The 17,894-nt window shown below is 43.2% G+C and overlaps 2 protein-coding genes across 6 annotated transcripts in view; both read right to left on the bottom strand.

Annotated features, from left to right (window-relative positions):
• Positions 1-972, bottom strand: part of maptb (microtubule-associated protein tau b) — a 7,942-nt gene extending 6,970 nt beyond the window's left edge. The window contains exon 1 of the mRNA XM_019275563.2: positions 841-972. The gene's annotated coding sequence lies outside the window, so the exon portion shown is untranslated. The remainder of the gene's footprint in view (positions 1-840) is intronic.
• Positions 973-1,120: 148 nt separating this feature from the next.
• Positions 1,121-16,495, bottom strand: crhr1 (corticotropin releasing hormone receptor 1). 5 transcript variants are annotated; one of them, XM_010754488.3, is made up of 14 exons: positions 16,061-16,495; positions 14,024-14,114; positions 13,845-13,895; positions 13,173-13,292; positions 10,919-11,001; positions 7,408-7,514; positions 7,167-7,287; positions 6,927-7,080; positions 6,542-6,602; positions 6,039-6,111; positions 3,030-3,115; positions 2,635-2,773; positions 2,475-2,516; positions 1,121-2,292 (listed from the first exon to the last, which is right to left on the bottom strand). In XM_010754488.3, exons 1-14 carry the CDS (start codon positions 16,079-16,081, stop codon positions 2,152-2,154), a joined length of 1,290 nt encoding a protein of 429 aa, XP_010752790.1. In that variant the 5' UTR covers positions 16,082-16,495; the 3' UTR covers positions 1,121-2,151. The 5 variants fall into 5 exon arrangements, with proteins under 5 accessions (XP_010752790.1, XP_019131135.1, XP_019131136.1 ...); XM_019275590.2 differs by lacking the exon at positions 13,845-13,895; XM_019275591.2 differs by lacking the exons at positions 10,919-11,001; positions 13,845-13,895; positions 14,024-14,114 and having other exon boundaries at positions 16,061-16,492.
• Positions 16,496-17,894: the final 1,399 nt, after the last annotated feature.

Here is a 17,894-nt window from a genome sequence, read left to right as displayed (position 1 = left end):
AAGGGAGCAGGGGAGGGGGAGAATTAAAAGATCTCTGCTGTGGATTGGCTCACAATGCACCAGGAAGGAGATCTGAGTCCAAATGAAATGATTGTATCAGATAGAAATCGATAGCAATCCATGCCTTCCTTAATCCTGCACTAGCTCCCAGATCACTCCCTGGTGCAGGCAATCTCTCAGCCATCATTACGACACACGGATCGATAGTGGGCAGCAAGGCCTGTGGTTAAATTTCTGGCTACACTGCAAAAGTATGGGAGAAGAGAAGTGAGAAGAGAGGAGAGGAGAGGAGAGAGGAGAGGATGAGAGAGGAGAGGATGAGAGAGGAGAGAGGAGAGGAGAGGAGAGAGGATGAGAGAGGAGAGGATGAGAGGAGAGGATGAGAGAGGAGAGAGGAGAGGAGAGGAGGAGAAGAGAGGAGTAGTCAGTGAGTCAGTGAGCATGCTCAGTTCTCCTCCATGATGATGCAGCAAACAAATAAATTCAGTTTGTGTTCAGATCAGCTGACAGCTCCACCTGCCAATCACGTCACCTCCACCTGTCAATCACCCGTTTGACCTGAAGCTACATTAGCCTAGCCTGCTTCACCCTTCCACGCGCCCGTTATCAGGCCGAACCCGGCGGCAACACGCGGGAACAAAGCGGGAAAATACCGCGTACGCGTCTACCGCGTCTACCGCGTCTACCGCGTCTACCGCGTCCACCGCGTCCAAGTCTGCAGACAGCGGAGCGGCAGCGAGAGGGACAGACACGCGGAATACAAACAGACAGACAGATGGAGGACAGACAGACAGATGGAGGACAGACAGCAGACAGACAGGTGGTCTTTCTATGTCTTACCTCCTTGCTGCTCTCCGTCTGTCTGCTGCTCCACCCTGCTGCACTTCCACCTACTGCCTCTCTCTGAGGGGGGCGTTGTGCTGCTGGTGCATGCCGGGAACAGATGTTGCCATGGTAACCTGCTGCATCACCGCATTGTGGAGGAGACCGGAAACAGCTGATCTTAACAGTACAATGTGTCAGAATGTTTTCATCAATCAGATTTTATATAAGATGAAATAAAGTTATTCATTAGACAGCGTGTATTTATAATGTTAACCTCAATGAAAGAACAAAGCCATTAAACTGATCCAAATATTTATTTTATAACCAACAAAACAAAAAGAAGAAATGATCATCCGCATGTTAAACATCAGGAATCAACTGAGCATGCTCAGTTTGAACAGTGTTTGGACAGGTGGATGACGTCACACGCTTTAAGGTCATGCATATTTGAACTGGCTTTCTATAGGTCAAATGTCGGGTCACATGTCACTAAACTGTTTAATCTGCTGACGTCACAAACAAATTATTAACATCAAAATAAATAAATTAGATTTTTTATCAAGTTTACTCCTGATAATAATGCCACTGATTAAGTTAAAACACACACACACACACACACACACACACACACACACACACACACACACACACACACACACACACACACACTCTCTCTCTCTCTCTCTCTCTCTCTCTCTCTCTCTCTGAGTTTTCGCTTCACACAGACTTACAGGCTCTAACTAATTTACGGTTACTACAGTTACTGTTGCTACTTTGATTACTATGGTTACTGTTAGTAGTGATCTCCCCCTATCAGGGCCGAGCATGTCATTACAGTCCGAGTGATTGATTTTATTTATATTATTTATATTTTCTGTACAGCATCATCTCAAAGAGAAAGGAAATATTGAAAAACACATCAATAAAATGAAGCTGTCTTTGATCCAGTTTATCATGAATCTAAATAATCTGATTAATCAAAATTATTAATTATTAATCATTTTTTATAATTTGGTAATAACCCTTTTCTGATGGTCTTGATGATGTTATTCTTCTGATGGTTAATTTTTCATCTTGTTGATGACGTTAATCAATAAACAAACAGTCCTGATGAGACCCTGTGGAAGCAGTGAGTCGAGTCCACTGATTGGTCAGCACATGAAGCCAGGGGGCCAGGGAAGGTCCTGACTTAACAGGTCTCCAGCTGCTTGGCCAAATCTGTTCTCCTCCTCTGAGTGGATCCATTGGTTGGTTTAATCAGGTCAGCCACTGATTGGCTGACTGGAATGACATCACAGATTGTTCGTGTTTGTCAGAGGTAGGAGGTCAGAGATTGGAGGACTGTTTGATGCTGTGGAAGGACACTCTGCTTGGTGATGTGGGCAGCGAAGTGGCACGCACCACCCGGCTGCGAAAGGAGTGACGGTCCTGCCATCGAATCCAGCGCTTCCTGACGGCAGACCGCACCTGCATGCAGACAGGTACGCCAAGGTCAAAACAACAAAAGTGCAGAACCATGAGGAACCACATACAACAAAGAGGAACCATGAGGAACCACATAAAACCACAAGGAACTATGAGGAACTATGTGGTACTACGAGGCACCACAGACACAAAGGCAGACCAGTAGAACAAATAGAATGAGTTACCTCACTGTTGAGAAAGCAGTAGAAAACTGAGACGAAGAAACCCTGGAGACACAAAGACCAAGTATTAGCTCCTAACAGACTGCTAACAAACAGCTAACAGAATGCTAACAGACTGCTAACAGAACTACATCATCTTATTATAAATAGAGATCAGAAGAACCTGGAAGGACTCAAGGATGGAGTTAAAGTAGATGAAGACGATCTGAGCGACTTCATCTTCTCCTCCAGGATTCACAAAGAACAACATGTAGGTGATCCCCAAAAGAGGCAGCAGGACCAGGGTTGCCTTCACTGCTTTCCTACAGGAGACAACAAACATCAGAGACGTCCTACAGAAGACAACAAACATCCAATCAGAGACATCCTACAGAAGACAACAAACATCCAATCAGAAACATCCTACAGAAGACAACAAACATCCAATCAGAGACGTCCTACAGAAGACAACAAACCAATCAGAAACATGGTCTCTGTTCTATGTGGTGCAGGTCTCACAATCTGGGCTCTGTTCCATTCGTCTCTTGGAAGTTGGACTTCCTGTGTCAAGGCTCGTACCTGTACTGAATCGTCTCTGAGGTCGTTGATGCCCTCAGCTTAGTCATCAGGATCCGAACGATGTTGAACAGGAAGACAAAGTTAATCTGAGGAGGAGGAGGAAGAGGAGGAGGAGGAAGAGGAGAAGATGAGATGTGTGACTACAATAGCCACGATGACTGTGATGTAGTAAAACTCAAGTCAAACAATTCAATTCAATTTATTTATATAGTGCCATATCATAACAAAAGTTATCTCATGACACTTTTCATATTATTTACAGAGACCCAGTTCCACCATGAGCAAGTACTTGGCGACAGTTTATAGTTAATGTTTTGCTGCTGCTGTGCATCGGTGTCTCTCTATCTCTCTCTATTTATCTGTCTAATTCTTCCAGTTTAGTGGCACGCCATTTGTGTTTAGATTTATGCGCCTCTTGCGAGTCTGCTGGTTATAGCATGGTGCTAACCTCCTTTGTTTAATTATCTTCTTTTGTGTATATTCTTCTAAACATGCTTCTACATGTGTAAATATGCTAAGTAGTTTTCTTCTAAACATGCTTCTACATGTGTAAATATGCTAAGTAGTTAATTAGTTTTGCTTTTGTCTGTTTTTAGACTGGCAGTTTGCACAGGGTATTTTATTTTGAAAATCTACCGGACTCTCTTAGCTTTTTTCTGTGCCGGGCTTCCACTCGCTCGAGGTGGTCTGTATAAATCGATGCATGCTGCTCGCGGCAAGCATCAAAAATATAACAGACGCATAATTCACGTGTAGCTGAGCGTAGAGACGCTTCTGGGAGGCGTATGAAACAAACCACGGCGGAGCCACTGGGGTTTGATATGGCCGTGTATTACTCATGATGGAGCGACGGTCACGCAACGTGCCGCGGACGGCCTGGTGGATTTTGGGGGTAAAGGAAGTAGACAAGTCCTCTGCTACATTGAGACATGGCATTGAATTCAATACTGAAGGAATCACTTCCTTAAATTTGGCTACAGCACAATCAGATAAACATCTGCTGTAGAAATTTCTGCACAAAGGCTTATAGTCCAGTAATATGAACTCAAAGGTTAATAAAAAATGCTCAGATAGAAGAGGATTCTGTGGAAAGACTATTAGATGATCCATATCAATGCCATATGAGAGAACAAGATCAAAAGTGTGGTTCAGACAATGAGTCGGTTTATTTACACTCTGACAGAAGCCGATTGAATCTAATAAAGAGATAAACGCAGTCCTAACACTATCATTGTGGTTGTCCACGTGAATATTAAAATCAAAGTTTTAAGGATCAAGTCTGTCAGGATCAGTTTTTTTTAAGGTTGGGTGAGTGAGGCTAAGAACAAGACTTTCAAATGAATTATAATTTAGTTTAGGTTTAGTGACGTGATGTGAAAAATATACAAAAATCTGTTTAGGTGCGCAGAGCAGAGAGCACCGTGGCAGTAACACCTGCTAGCCACACCCCCCTCATCAGACCAACTCCCCTCACCTGCTTGACTCACCTGCTTCCCATCACCAATCAAGCCAGTAATTAAGCCCTCTCTGCACACTCACTCTCTGCCAGATTGTTCTACATGCTCACGCTAGACTCTCCAGCACTTTTCTCCGGACTGATCGTTCGTTGCCAACGCTGCCTGCGTTGGACTAACCTGTTTCGCGGTGATCCCGGAAACCGTCCCTGCCCTGCATGTTTTAGATGTTTCGTGCTCCAACACACCTTCAAATGAGTGGCTCGTTATCAGGCCACTGCAGAGCCTGATGGGAGGCTGATCATTTGAATCAGGTGTGTTGGAGCAGGAAACATCTAAAACATGCAGGGCAGTGTTCCCCGAGGACCAGGGTTGAGAAACACTGCTCTAGACTCTATTGCACCTCTGAAAAATAAGACTATTAAACAAAGGAGGTTAGCACCATGGTATAACCAGCACTCGTAAATTAAAGCAAGAGACACGTAAATCTGAACACAAATGGCGTGCCACTAAACTGGAAGAATCTCGTTTAGTCTGGCAAGATAATCTCAAAACATACAGGAAGGCTCTCCGTAATGCCAGAGCAGCCTACTACTCTTCATTAATAGAGGAGAATAAGAACAACCCCAGGTTGTAACTATCAGGCTGCTCCAATAAGTCTCTTAGGACTTTGCAGTTAATTCAGAATGCTGCTGCACGTGTTCTGACAGGAACCAAGATCAGAGATCACATCTCTCCCATTCTGGCTTCCTTGCACTGGCTACCTGTTAAATCTAACAGGTTCTCCTTACTTACAAAGCTCTTCATGGTCAGGCACCATCATATCTAAAAGAGCTCATAGTACCTCACTATCCCTCTAGAACACTGCGCTCTCAGGATGCTGGGTTCCTTGTGGTTCCTATAGTTTCTAAAAGTAGATTGTGAGCCAGAGCTTCCAGCTATCAAGCTCCTCTTCTGTGGAACAAACTACCGTTTGGGGGGCAGACACGGTCAACACATAAGAGTAGACTTAAGACTCAGGTCATCCCTTAGTTATGCTGCCATAGGATTAGACTGCCGGGGGACTTCCCCTCTCTCCCCTCTCTCTCTCTGATTTGCTGCCGCTGTGCATCTGTGTCTCACAGGTTCTACTGCTAATGTAATTATTTTGTGATTCATTGTCATTTTATCATTCATTGTAATTGTACAATATGTTTGTGTTTTTGTTCTGTACACGTGACATCTATTGCACGTCTGTCCGTCCTGGGAGAGGGATCCCTCCTCTGTGGCTCTTCCTGAGGTTTCTTCCACCTTTTTTCCCTGTTAAAGGTTTTTTGTGGGCAAGTTTTTCCTCACTGGAACCGAGGGTCTAAGGACAGAGGGTGTCACTCCCTGTACAGATTGTAAAGCCTCAGAGGAAAATGTACTTTGACTTTGGGTTATACAAATAAAATCTGATCTGATTTGATAATACGTTTACCATAGTTTGACGGACTGTGTGTCAATCAAAGTGGTGGTGCAGTGCCTCCTGCTGGCCAGGTAGACATTATTTAAGGTGGACTGGCTGTGTTCTTACCAGCAGGACCAGGATCATGGGACCTTGGTAAATGTAGTCAGTGTAAACTCCCGCTCTCTTTCCAAACCAGCATCTGTCATCAAAACACAACCAATCACATTGCTTACTGTGTCTACTCTGATTAACCTGCAGATAACTGTAGCAACATAACATTGTGCTTGCAGTTATTATTTGCATCATGGTCACTTTCTTTGCAAAAACACTATGGTCACTTTACATTACAATACTCTTTTTATATATCATGCCACTTCTATCCTCAGTACTTGTCTGTTTTTGAAGGTTGATTTGTTTTTTGTGTTTATTGTGTAGGTTATAGATATTTCTGTCTGTTTCATTTCTGTCTGTTGTGTGTTTTTTTGTTTTAGCCTTCTCTACTTTTTTTCTAATTCTGTATGCTACACTTTTCTTGCTGCTGTAACAAGTAAATTTCCCTGTGGTGGGATGAATAAAATATATAATCTAATCTAACAGTGCTGATGCTTCAGCATTATCATGTGACTTACTTCTCATTGTCGTAGTAAAGCTTTCCGAAAGCCCATGCCACAATGATGGGAAACGGAATACCTGTAAAAAGACAGACAGGTGAAGAGATGGGTAAAGAGATGGGTCAATACACAGGTAGAGACAGGTAAAGAGGCAGGTCAACACACAGGTGGAGACAGGTGACGAGACAGACAGGTGACGAGACAGGTGACGAGACAGACAGGTGAGGAGACGGGTGACGAGACAGACAGGTGACGAGACGGACAGGTGACGAGACAGACAGGTGACGAGACAGATGAACAGACAGACAGGTGAACAGACAGATAGGTAACGAGACAGGTGAACAGACAGACAGGTAATGAGACAGGTGAACAGACAGACAGGTAACGAGACAGGTAGACTGACCCCAGCCAATGCAGATGAACATCCACTTCCTGAGCTTGTCGGTGGAGTAGGTGAGGACGACGGCCGTGTGGAGGTAACAACCTTCACCAAACATCCAGAAGAAGTTTGTCACATGGAAATAATTATAACCTGCTGTGACCAACCTGCACCACACCTGATGGGGAGGAGTCAAAGGCTCTGATACATCCATTACTTTTAATACACAAATATGAATGTGTGTGCATGCCTGTGTGTAGTCACCTGGTTTCTCTCTGTAACAGCAGGATTCATCGTTAACTGGACGATGAACCAGGTGGCGTTCCTCAAGATGAATGCTGAGATCAGATTCCAGTGAATGATGTTCCTCAGACAACGAATACTCCTGAAACAGGAGTACACACACACACACACACACACACACACACACACACACACACACACACACACACAGGTAAACAGACACACACAGACAGATGAACAGACAAATGGACAGGTAGATTACCTGAGTCTCATGAAGAGTGTGAAGGCTAGCAGCAGAGCTCCAAGAGAGATACAGTGACCGAGGTAGTTGATGATGACGGCAACCTGATAATGAACTTTACTCTTCCTCTGAACATACAGGAACAAACGGGAACAAACAGGAAATAAAAGGAACAGTTTTGTTTAATTGTAACATTAAAATAGAAGTCAAAGTAAAACAGACAATTCAGTTTGTCATATAACTTCAAAATAAAAGCATGTTAGGAATGAGGATTTTTGAATGTTATTTAAATCTCTGCGAAACATTCAGTGATGAGGACTGAATTTCAGATTTCAGCTGCTCTGTGATGTGTTAGTGGCTGTAAATGATAACTATGCGAAAATAATCATCTCTCTCTTTAACTAAACCGGCCGCAGTGGATGACCGTCCACCAATGAGCTTGGTTCTGCTTGAGGTTTCTGGGCTTGGTTCTGCTCGAGGTTTGGTGGAACTGATGGTGGAACTGTTGGTCTCTGTAGATAACATTATAAAGAGTCAGTCTGACCTGTTCTGTATGGAAAGTGTCAGGAGATGATTTTTGTTATGATTTGATGCTATATAAATAAAGAGTATTTTCATAAGCTCAGACTGTGTTGTTCAAATTTGTTTAAAGTGAGATAAAATCAGTACATTCATCATCAGGACCCACACAAACTCACATACATGCCCACACACACTTTTTTCTCTTATTAATCACAGCTCTATGATCGGCCAGCAGCCAACCCCAGCCATCCAATCAGAGGGTAGCAGGAAATAGGTGACAGATTCTCTCAGTGGGAAACAGAGACTGACTGTGTCACATGACATAACATATGGACACACGGACACACACACACACACACACACACACACACACACACACACAGACAAACATACACACACACATACACACGCACATACACACAGCTCCAGATGGTTCATCACTCATCCTCACTCGTCTGATTGGTTCAGGCATGTTTGTCTGTTTATGTCTTTATATTTGTGTGTGTATGTGTGTGTGTGATCCAGATGTGTTTGACTTGAATAACACATGATGCGGGAGAGGTCTGTGTTGTGATGGTAATCACAGTCCAAAACACAAAACCATTTCGACCTGATATCATATGGATAGACGGGTCAGTTCTGGTGTCAGGTCCAGCTTCTTCCAATCAGAACTCCAAAACCAGTCACTTCCTACTGCGGCATCTCTCAAACGACAATTCCCTGTTCAAATGTTGCAGCTTGTTTACTAAGGTCCAAACGAGACCACACCAACCCGGTTATGGCTCCCATTCATTGCAGATCAACAATTGGTGCAATTAAGTGTTCTGGTGCAGACTGTCAGTCGTTTCTTCATTCACTGTTTCTCAGAACTTATCGTAATATTAAGAGAACAAGATGGCGTCCATCAAAGTATCCAACTTTCATTTTGTGTTTGTAGATGTTTCATTCTCTGAGCTCACTCGCCATCTCACCAATCGCAACACATTAGAGATATCAGCACATTAGAGATATCAGCACATTAGAGACATATAAAGAAACTTTGACTTTGCTCATCCTGAGCACTGCGTTTTTACCCAAACCTAACCCTGACTGTTCTTTACAGAACCCATTGCTTAAACCAATCTAAACAATGATGAAATAAAATGTTTAACAAATTAAATACACCTAACTGATGGTTATGGTCTTTGGAACGAAGACCTGTCATCAGACAGACAGACAGAATATGGTTTGTGGTCAACAGGCAAAACAAATCTGTGTTCTCTGAGTGTGTGATCCATTATAGATGAGTGTATCAGACAACACATTATCACCCAATATATGTGTTAACTCCTGACACACAAACGAACACACACACCTGTCATGGTCTTTCAGTATGATCATGAAGTCTTTTCATCTTTAAAACTAAACTAAATAATAAATAATAAATATAATATAATAATAAACATAAATATAAATGACATGTAAATAAACAAATATAAAAGACCATAATTTGTTTAAGACATGAGGGTCAGTCAGTCCAGAACATTTCAACAACTTTGAATGTATCCTCAAGGTCAGTCCAAAAAACCATTAAACACTCTATGAAAATGTATTTAATGAAGAAGAGCCAGAGTTAGCTCTGCTGCAGAGGAGAAGTTCACAAATCAACAATGAACAGCAGCTCAGATTAAAGCCCACAGAAATGCTTCACAGAGTTCAAGTAGCAGACACATGCCAACATCAAGTCTTCAGAGGAGACTGTGTGAATCACACCTTCATGGTCACGCACATGAATGAACATTAGACCATTAGACTTTGGTCTGATGAGTCCAAATCTGAGAGTTTTGGTTCAGACCACTGTGTCTTTGTGAGATGCAGAGAAGGTGAATGAAAGCTATCAGCATGTGTGGTTCCCACCGTGAAGCATGGAGGAGGTGTGATGGTGTGAGGGTCCTTTGCTGGTGACACTGTTAGTGATTTATTCAAAATTTAAGGTTCACTTAACCAGCATGGCTACCGCAGCATTCTGCAAAGACATGCCATCTATCTAGTTTGAGCTTAGTGGGACCATCATTTGATTTTCAACAGGAAAATGAAGCCAAACACACCTCCAGGCTCTGTGAGGACTGCATCACATGACCTGATCTCCACAGTCACCTCACCTCTACAATCACCTGACCTAAACCTACAGTATCAAATCAAATCAAATCAGATTTTATTTGTATAGCCCGAAGTCACAAAGTACATTTGCCTCGGAGGCTTTACAATCTGTACAGGGAGTGACACCCTCTGTCCTTAGACCCTCGGTTCCAGTGAGGAAAAAAGGTGGAAGAAACCTCAGGAAGAGCCACAGAGGAGGGATCCCTCTCCCAGGATGGACAGACATGCAATAGATGTCACGTGTACAGAACAAATCAACAGCGAGAGAGAGAGAGATTTAAGTAAAGGGAGATGTGACTGCATCTTCAACCAATACTGTCACACCACGGTGAAGTCAAGCTGGGTTTTTGTTCTGTCTCCATGTCTTGTCATTTCCTGTTTTATTTTGAAAGGTAACTCCTCTTGTTTCAGGTCATTTGCCCTTCCTCATGTGTCACCGGTCTGATTGTCTTCCCTGATTCCCGATTGTGTCCACCTGTTCTCCATTATAATGGGGCTATACCTCCATGTGTATAGTCTGTGTCTCCCTTTGTCTTGTTGCCAGTGTGTTTCGTTTCGTACGTCTCCTACAGCCTTTGTCCCAAGTCTACAGTCATAGGAATTATCGTCAAGCCTGTTTTCGCCTTAGCGCTGTTCCTCTAAAAGAGTGATTTTGATTTGTATTTTTCATAGTTCAGCTTTAATTTCAATTTAGTTCAATTTAATTTGATTTGATTTGATTAGAGTGCAGTGATCAGTGGTTATTGATCTGATTGAAGTGATCAGTGGTTATTGATCTGATTGAAGTGATCAGTAGTTATTGGGCAGAGTGTAGTGATCAGTAGTTATTGATCACAGTGTAGTGATCAGTGGTTGCATTAATGAGTCTCACCAGCACGATGATCTCGGTGCATTGACTGTAGTTTCCTCGAGGAGCCCAGCTGCCATTTAACTGACACTCTCTGTAGACCCGGTCTGAATACACACACACACACACACACACACACACACACACACACACACACACACACACACAGGGAGGATGATTATTAGTCTTTGTGTGTGTGAGGATATCTGACTTTTCAGCTGAAACACTGAGAACATGATGATAATGATGTTTTATAGCTGTCTGTTCATATCATCTAAACCTCATCAGTTTTGTCCACATCAACTGATGAGACTCACAAACAGTTGTATGTCATTAAAACCTGTCTGTTACCTGTGTTTATCTTGCAGTAAATATTTCTCACTAAGAGATGTAGTGAGAAAGAAGTATGAAGTAATTTAAAAAATTTAAGTACTCAAGTAAATGTACTTTCTACCACAGTCATAACTGATGAATCACACACTGAAATATTCATTCATCTGTGTGCCATAAGCAGCTACAGTGTAACCACGGCAACACCAGAGCTGGTGTCACAGTCCAGCCCCCCAGTCTTCATCCAGCTGGCTTCAGGTTCAGCATGCCCAGGTTTAGCTGCTAAGCTTAGCTAGCTGAGCTAAACAGATCAATACACCCACTCAGTACTGACCAAGAGTGACTGAACTTCAAGCATGCCTTAAGAATACACCAAACACCTCAGAAACTCTCTTTCTAGAGACTTAGCTACTTTAGACGGGATCACCCTGGCCTCCAGCTCCACTGTAAAGAATCTTGGACTTTTTGATCAAGATTTGTCCTTTAACGTCCACATAAAACAAATTTCGAGGACTGCATTCTTCCACTTACATAACATCACCAAAATCAGACGCATCGTGTCTCAAGCGGAAGCAGAAAAACTAGTCCACGCATTTGTTACTTCAAGGCTGGACTATTGCAACTGTTTGTTATCAGGCTGCTCCAATAAGTCTCTGAGGACTTTGCAGTTAATTCAGAATGCTGCTGCACGTGTTCTGACAGGAACCAAGATCAGAGATCACATCTCTCCCATTTTGGCTTCTTTGCATTGGCTACCTATTAAATCTAGAATAGAATTTAAATTCTTCTCCTTACTTACAAAGCTCTTCATGGTCAGGCACCATCATATCTAAAAGAGCTCATAGTACCTTACTACCCCTCTAGAACACTGCGCTCTCAGGATGCTGGGTTCCTTGTGGTTCCTTGTGGTTCCTATAGTTTCCAGAAGTAGATTGGGAGCCAGAGCTTTCAGCTATCAGGCTCCTCTTCTGTGGAACAAACTACCATTCTGGGTTCGGGAGGCAGACATGGTCAACACTTTTAAGAGTAGACTTAAGACTTTCCTTTTTGATAGAGCTTATAGTTAGGGCTGGCTCAGGTCATCCCTTAGTTATGCTGCTATAGGACTAGACTGCCGAGGGACCTGTCTACCTGACTGTTTACCAATGAGCTTTGGTGTGTTCAACATTTCGGCCTGTTAAAAGGAAGCTGTTCCTCACCACCATGGCCAAGTGCTTGCTCATGGTGAAACTGTTGGGTCTCTGTAAATAATATTATAAAGAGTACGGTCTAGATCTGCTCTGTATGAAAAGTGTCATGAGATAACTGAAGTTATGATATGGAGCTATATAGATAAAATTGAATTGAATTGAACTGACCGCAAGCTCATTAGCATGTTAGCTGACTACCAGCCAATCAGAGGCCAGAGATTTAATTACATCAGAGGGAGAAACACACACTGTGTGAAAATGATGATGATGATGAAGGTGGAGTAAGACATGAGCTCCAGCTGGTTTAACACACACACACACACATGGATGACTCATGCTATTAAGTCAGATCAACACTAACCCTCTAATTAAACAGGATATTTATCACCACCCACACAAACAAACAGTCTTCAGAGTGTTTGAACGTCAATGAGACCTCAGAGTGTTGGACCTCCGCTGTGATTTGTTCAAACTTAAAGAAACTTCATGTAGTGTAATCCCACTGTGGTAAATATGGACAGCTGCACTCAAGTGTTTGTTCTGACGACATTACTTAAGAATGGACTAAGGTCGGGCTGACAGACACAACTGTATAATCACAATGACAGCAGGATGTCCTGTGGAAACAAAGTCTGTGAGCTTCCTGATGGATGTCAAAAACACAATCACACTTTGGATCAGTTTCAGAGCCATGTACAGGTTCAGGTTAAGGTTCAGGTTCAGTTTACTACCAAGTCAAACAAACCATTTTAACTTACTGGTGGTGTTGTAGTGGATGCCATTGAACTTTTCAGGACAGGGTCTGGAGATCAGCTCGCCTGCTGCACTGCGAGGCCAACAGGTTCCTATACCATCCACAGACAGGTCACAATACAAACCTACAGACAGACAGACAGATAGACAGACAGACTCTGCTGTGAGTCTAGTCCACAATAGTAATCCTTAATACTTCAGGATATTCCTGCACCCTGACTGTGTATTCAGAGTAATGGTAGTATTTAAGACGTACTCTGGTGAACCCTGAGGAGAGCCCAGACTGTCTTCCCTAACTGCATCATATTAATCGACACTATCTTAAAGTGAATTAGATTGGAATGTTTATGAGTTTCAGAGTAATTCTGGAAAGTATGGGATAGTCCAGCAGAGTTCTGGGAAGTCTAGTCTGGTCCAAGGCAGACCAGAGTATGAAAACACTTCTGCAGTGGTCCAGAGTAAACCAAAGAGATCCTTGTTCCACTAATGAAGTCTGTGAATATTTTACGTCAGTCTGTTCTCAGGTTCTCCCAACCTATCAAACAGCAGCATTAAAATATGACGTGGCCAAGAGGCAATGTTTGACAAGTTCAGAGTGAGAAGTGTTGTGAAGGTCTACCACAAAACCAACCAAGTACCAACAAGTCAGCCTGAGTCTGAGTTAAAAGTCTGCAAACCTGAGGTGTTACTGATGGTGAATGTCTGGTTTAGTAACGCCAGCATGCTTGCTGAGAGAAACAGGCAGAGAAGAGAAAACAGAGCAGCATTAGCACTGTTAACCAGTTTTTAACCAGTTTTAATTAAAGGTGTAGATCTAGAGACAGAAAGATGGACAGGAAGACTGACAGGAAATTACCTGTCAGGTTGGTCGACAGCAAGATCAGTGTTTCACAGGTTAACTCAGCCGATGAAACTCGTCCACTCAGCAACACACACACAAAAACCACCTGGAAGACAGACAGAGCCCATTAACTGGAATCCTTTTTCATCCGGAACTGCTCCTGTTCCAACACCTCCAAGTCTGCCTGGTTGTTAGCAGTCTATCCAGTACTGGTTGGGTTCAAACACCATCCACTGCTAACTGCTGCAGAAATCAGCATGTCCTCAAAGTGTTGAGTTAAAGATAACTGATTCTGAATTTAACTGAATTGAATTGAATTGAACTGAACCTTCTGCCACCGTGACCCAACCCTAGATAAGCGGAATGAAATAGATGGAACCATCAACCACCCACCAACCAGGTAGGCGAGTGAGCAATGTAACCAGGCTCAGCAGTCTCTATGGACTTAATGGCAGAGGAGAAGAAGAGGACGTTGACGGAGGAAGCTAAGAAGAGAAAAGGAGAGAGTGAGCGAGCAAGAAGCCGCCGGACAAGAGTAAATGTGGGACTGACTTTTAGTGGTTGGTGAGAGCTTGGTGAAATAAAAGGCTGAAAGACAGACGCCGAGCTGGGCTGACTGCTGCTGGACTAGGCAGTGATATCAGCTACTGCTGGGTCTGGTTCTGGTTCTGGGCTGACTGCTGCTGGACTAGTCAGTGATATCAGCTGCTGCTGGGGACCTGGCTGATGATTGGCTGTTAGCAAAGTTGTTGATTGGCTAGTTTTTGATCAGAAGTAATGTAATCAGAACAAATACTCGAATACAGCTGAATATATTTACCACAGTTTCACACTCTGAAACTGGTTAATATCAACAAGTCTGTGAATCTGATTAGCAGAGTTACTGTTAGATTTTGATCATCTGCAGTGAAATCTGATTATGGAAGAAAGTTACAGGAAGTCCATTTACTCCCTCTCCTCTATTTTCCCTCTGAAACAGACATCAGCTGTGTTTGTGTGTGTGTTACTGTGTATGTGCGCGTGTTACTCTGTGTGTGTGTGTGTGTGTGTATGTGTGCGTGTTAATCTGTGTGTGTGTGTGTGTGTGTGTGTGTGTGTGTGTGTGTATGTATGTTACTGTGTGTGTGTTCTATATATAGAATGATGTACGTTGGTGAAATGCCAACACCCTCGTTCATTTTTACATCACCTCTCTCTCTCTCTCTCTCTCTCTCTCTGTCTCTCTCTCTCACCTGGTTTTGGTTCTTCATCAAACCGGATCAGAACTACAGCTCAGTGTCGTCCATGTCGGTTCTTTCAGTCATTGACACAATTAAATGTTTATTCTGAATCTAATTGAAATTAAACACAGGCTGTTTGAATTATCAAACTCTGTGTCTGTGAAGTGAAGACACAAGCTGCAGTTCCTCTAACGTCCACCTGAGGCTGGCTCCAGAAGTGAGTCAGTCTCCAAGTCCCCATGTCCAAATGTCCAACTTCACAGCAGAAATAAACATGTTTACAGCCTGGTACAAAAAACAGTTTTGGTCTCTGTAGCTAATTTCCCCGTTCATGACAACTGTACTGAGGGTGAATTTATATACAACTCACCTGTTCACATTATATTAAGGCTTAAAGTTATGCAGGATTAAGAGCGTGGACGCTTTGACTGACAGGTGGGTGACATCATGGAGACTATGTCCAGGTTTTAGACAGTCTGTGACAGTCTCTGTGTCCTATGTGAAGACTCTGGAATCATTCAAGACATCCTTTATTGATTCTTCAATTCATTCAATAAATTAACACTTGTTTCAGAAATGCTTCAGGAGTGTTTTAAGAGCTCCTAAGGAGGATACCTGATTCAAGACTGAAAACACAAGGGGGGCTGTATGTTGTCCCTGGTCTGAGGTTGTGGATCAGAGTCCAGGAAGACCGGAACGACTCTGATGTTTTAAGGTCAGGATCTAGATCTGGATCCGAATCAGGATCTGTACCTACTTCAGGATCTACGTAAACAGACTAAGGTCAAATTTACGCGCGCACACGATGACACACGCGGGCGCGCGCTCTTACCTGGCTCAGGACCCCCTTCATCCCACACTTAATCTGAGCTCTCGCGGGTCTCTCTCTCTCATTTATCCGCAGGTTGCGCGCGCTCTGGCACGCAACGGTACGATCCGGTTTAACTCTTGTGTCATATTAGTCCCAGCCGGACAGATCCCCAACAGAGGAAGAGAGACCCACGCGAAGCCAAGCCAATCCGAGCTGGATTAGTTCCAACACTAAAAAAGAGCCAGACCAGAAAACAAGGTCAACCAGTCCGGATTAGCTCGATCCTGTTCCGTCTGTCATTCATTCTCCAGTCTCGTTAACGCGGGTCCACACCGGGACTGATGGACCGAAGCAGCGCGTGCTGCCGGTGAGGAGGCTGCTGCAGAGCAAGAGCAATCAGAGGGTGAGCCGGGAGGCGGGGCGGGGGAGAGGGAGAGACAGACAGACAGACAGACAGACAAACAGGCAGACAGGCAGACAGAGAGACATACAGAGAGTGAGGGAGAGAGACAGACAGACAGAGAGACATACAGAGAGTGAGGGAGAGAGACAGACAGACAGACAGACAGACATAGAAACAAACAGAGAGACAGACAGGCAGACAGAGACATAGAAACAAACAGAGAGACAGACAGGCAGACAGACATAGAAACAAACAGAGAGACAGACAGGCAGACAGACATAGAAACAAACTGAGAGAGAGAGACAGACAGATAGGCAGACAAAGAGACAGACAGACAGACAGACAGAGACATAGAAACAAACAGAGAGACAGACAGGCAGACAGAGACATAGAAACAAACAGAGAGAGAGAGAGAGGGACAGACAGACAGACAGACAGACAGACAGACAGAGAGAGACATAGAAACAAACAGACAGAGAGACAGACAGAGACATAGAAACAAACATACACAGAGACAGACAGACAGACAGACAGACAGACAGAGAGAGACCTTTAACTTTAACTAGACCTTTATTTTTTCAATTTTTCATTCAAACAGAAACAAACTCTTCTGCCTGACACCATTTTATAAAATGTGAACTGCACTTTAGGACGTGCAGCCACCAGACCTCTGAACATCAGATCAACATCTACAGATCCTGTCCTTCATTTTTTCCCACCTCTTGAGCCAAATACTCATCTTTGGCCTCCCCAAAACACTTACAAATAGACAATAATAACTCAACAACAGTTAGCTTGCCTGGCAGTGTTGTGTGCGACCCCCAGTGGACAAATGTAAAACAGCAGCTACTTTCATTGAAGTGGCATCTAGTGGTGAATTTGCAGAATGCAACTGACTGAATACCCCTCACCCCGCCCTCTCATTTTAAGCATAAATGAGAAACTACGTTTGCCAGAACTCCTGATGAATGTTAAAGGTCCAATGTAGAGTCAGTGTTTGGTTTGTCCATTCTGGGCTGCTGCAGAAAGATGGTGGTTCAACAGTGGAAGATGACTTGCTCCCTCTGTAGATTTAAAGTCTCATTCTAAGGTAACATGAATATAACAATTCTTATTTTCTAGTGTGTATCTAGTATTATACACTAACTGTCTGTCAATAGCTCCCCTTAAATGTTATACACTGAACTTTTAACATAATTTTTACACTTTGCAAAGTCAGCCTGCAGGCCAGATTGGATCCCCGGTTTGAAATCCCTGATGTAGATATTTCATCAATGGCAGCTTAGCATCTGTTCAACACACAGAATTATTCATTCATACGTCATGCATTATTTTACAAACTCCAGAACCTGCAGAACATTAGTCCAGTTTTATGTTCACAACATTAAATCATGTTTCTGTCCTGATGACTCTGCCTAATCAATAACCATTTAATTATTGCACCTTTTTCTA

The sequence above is a fragment of the Larimichthys crocea genome, unplaced genomic scaffold (assembly GCF_000972845.2).
Source record: "Larimichthys crocea isolate SSNF unplaced genomic scaffold, L_crocea_2.0 scaffold33, whole genome shotgun sequence".
Lineage (NCBI taxonomy): Eukaryota > Metazoa > Chordata > Actinopteri > Sciaenidae > Larimichthys > Larimichthys crocea.
The sequence above is the reverse complement of the archived record's forward strand: the minus strand, read 5'-3'. Positions and strand labels throughout refer to the sequence as shown.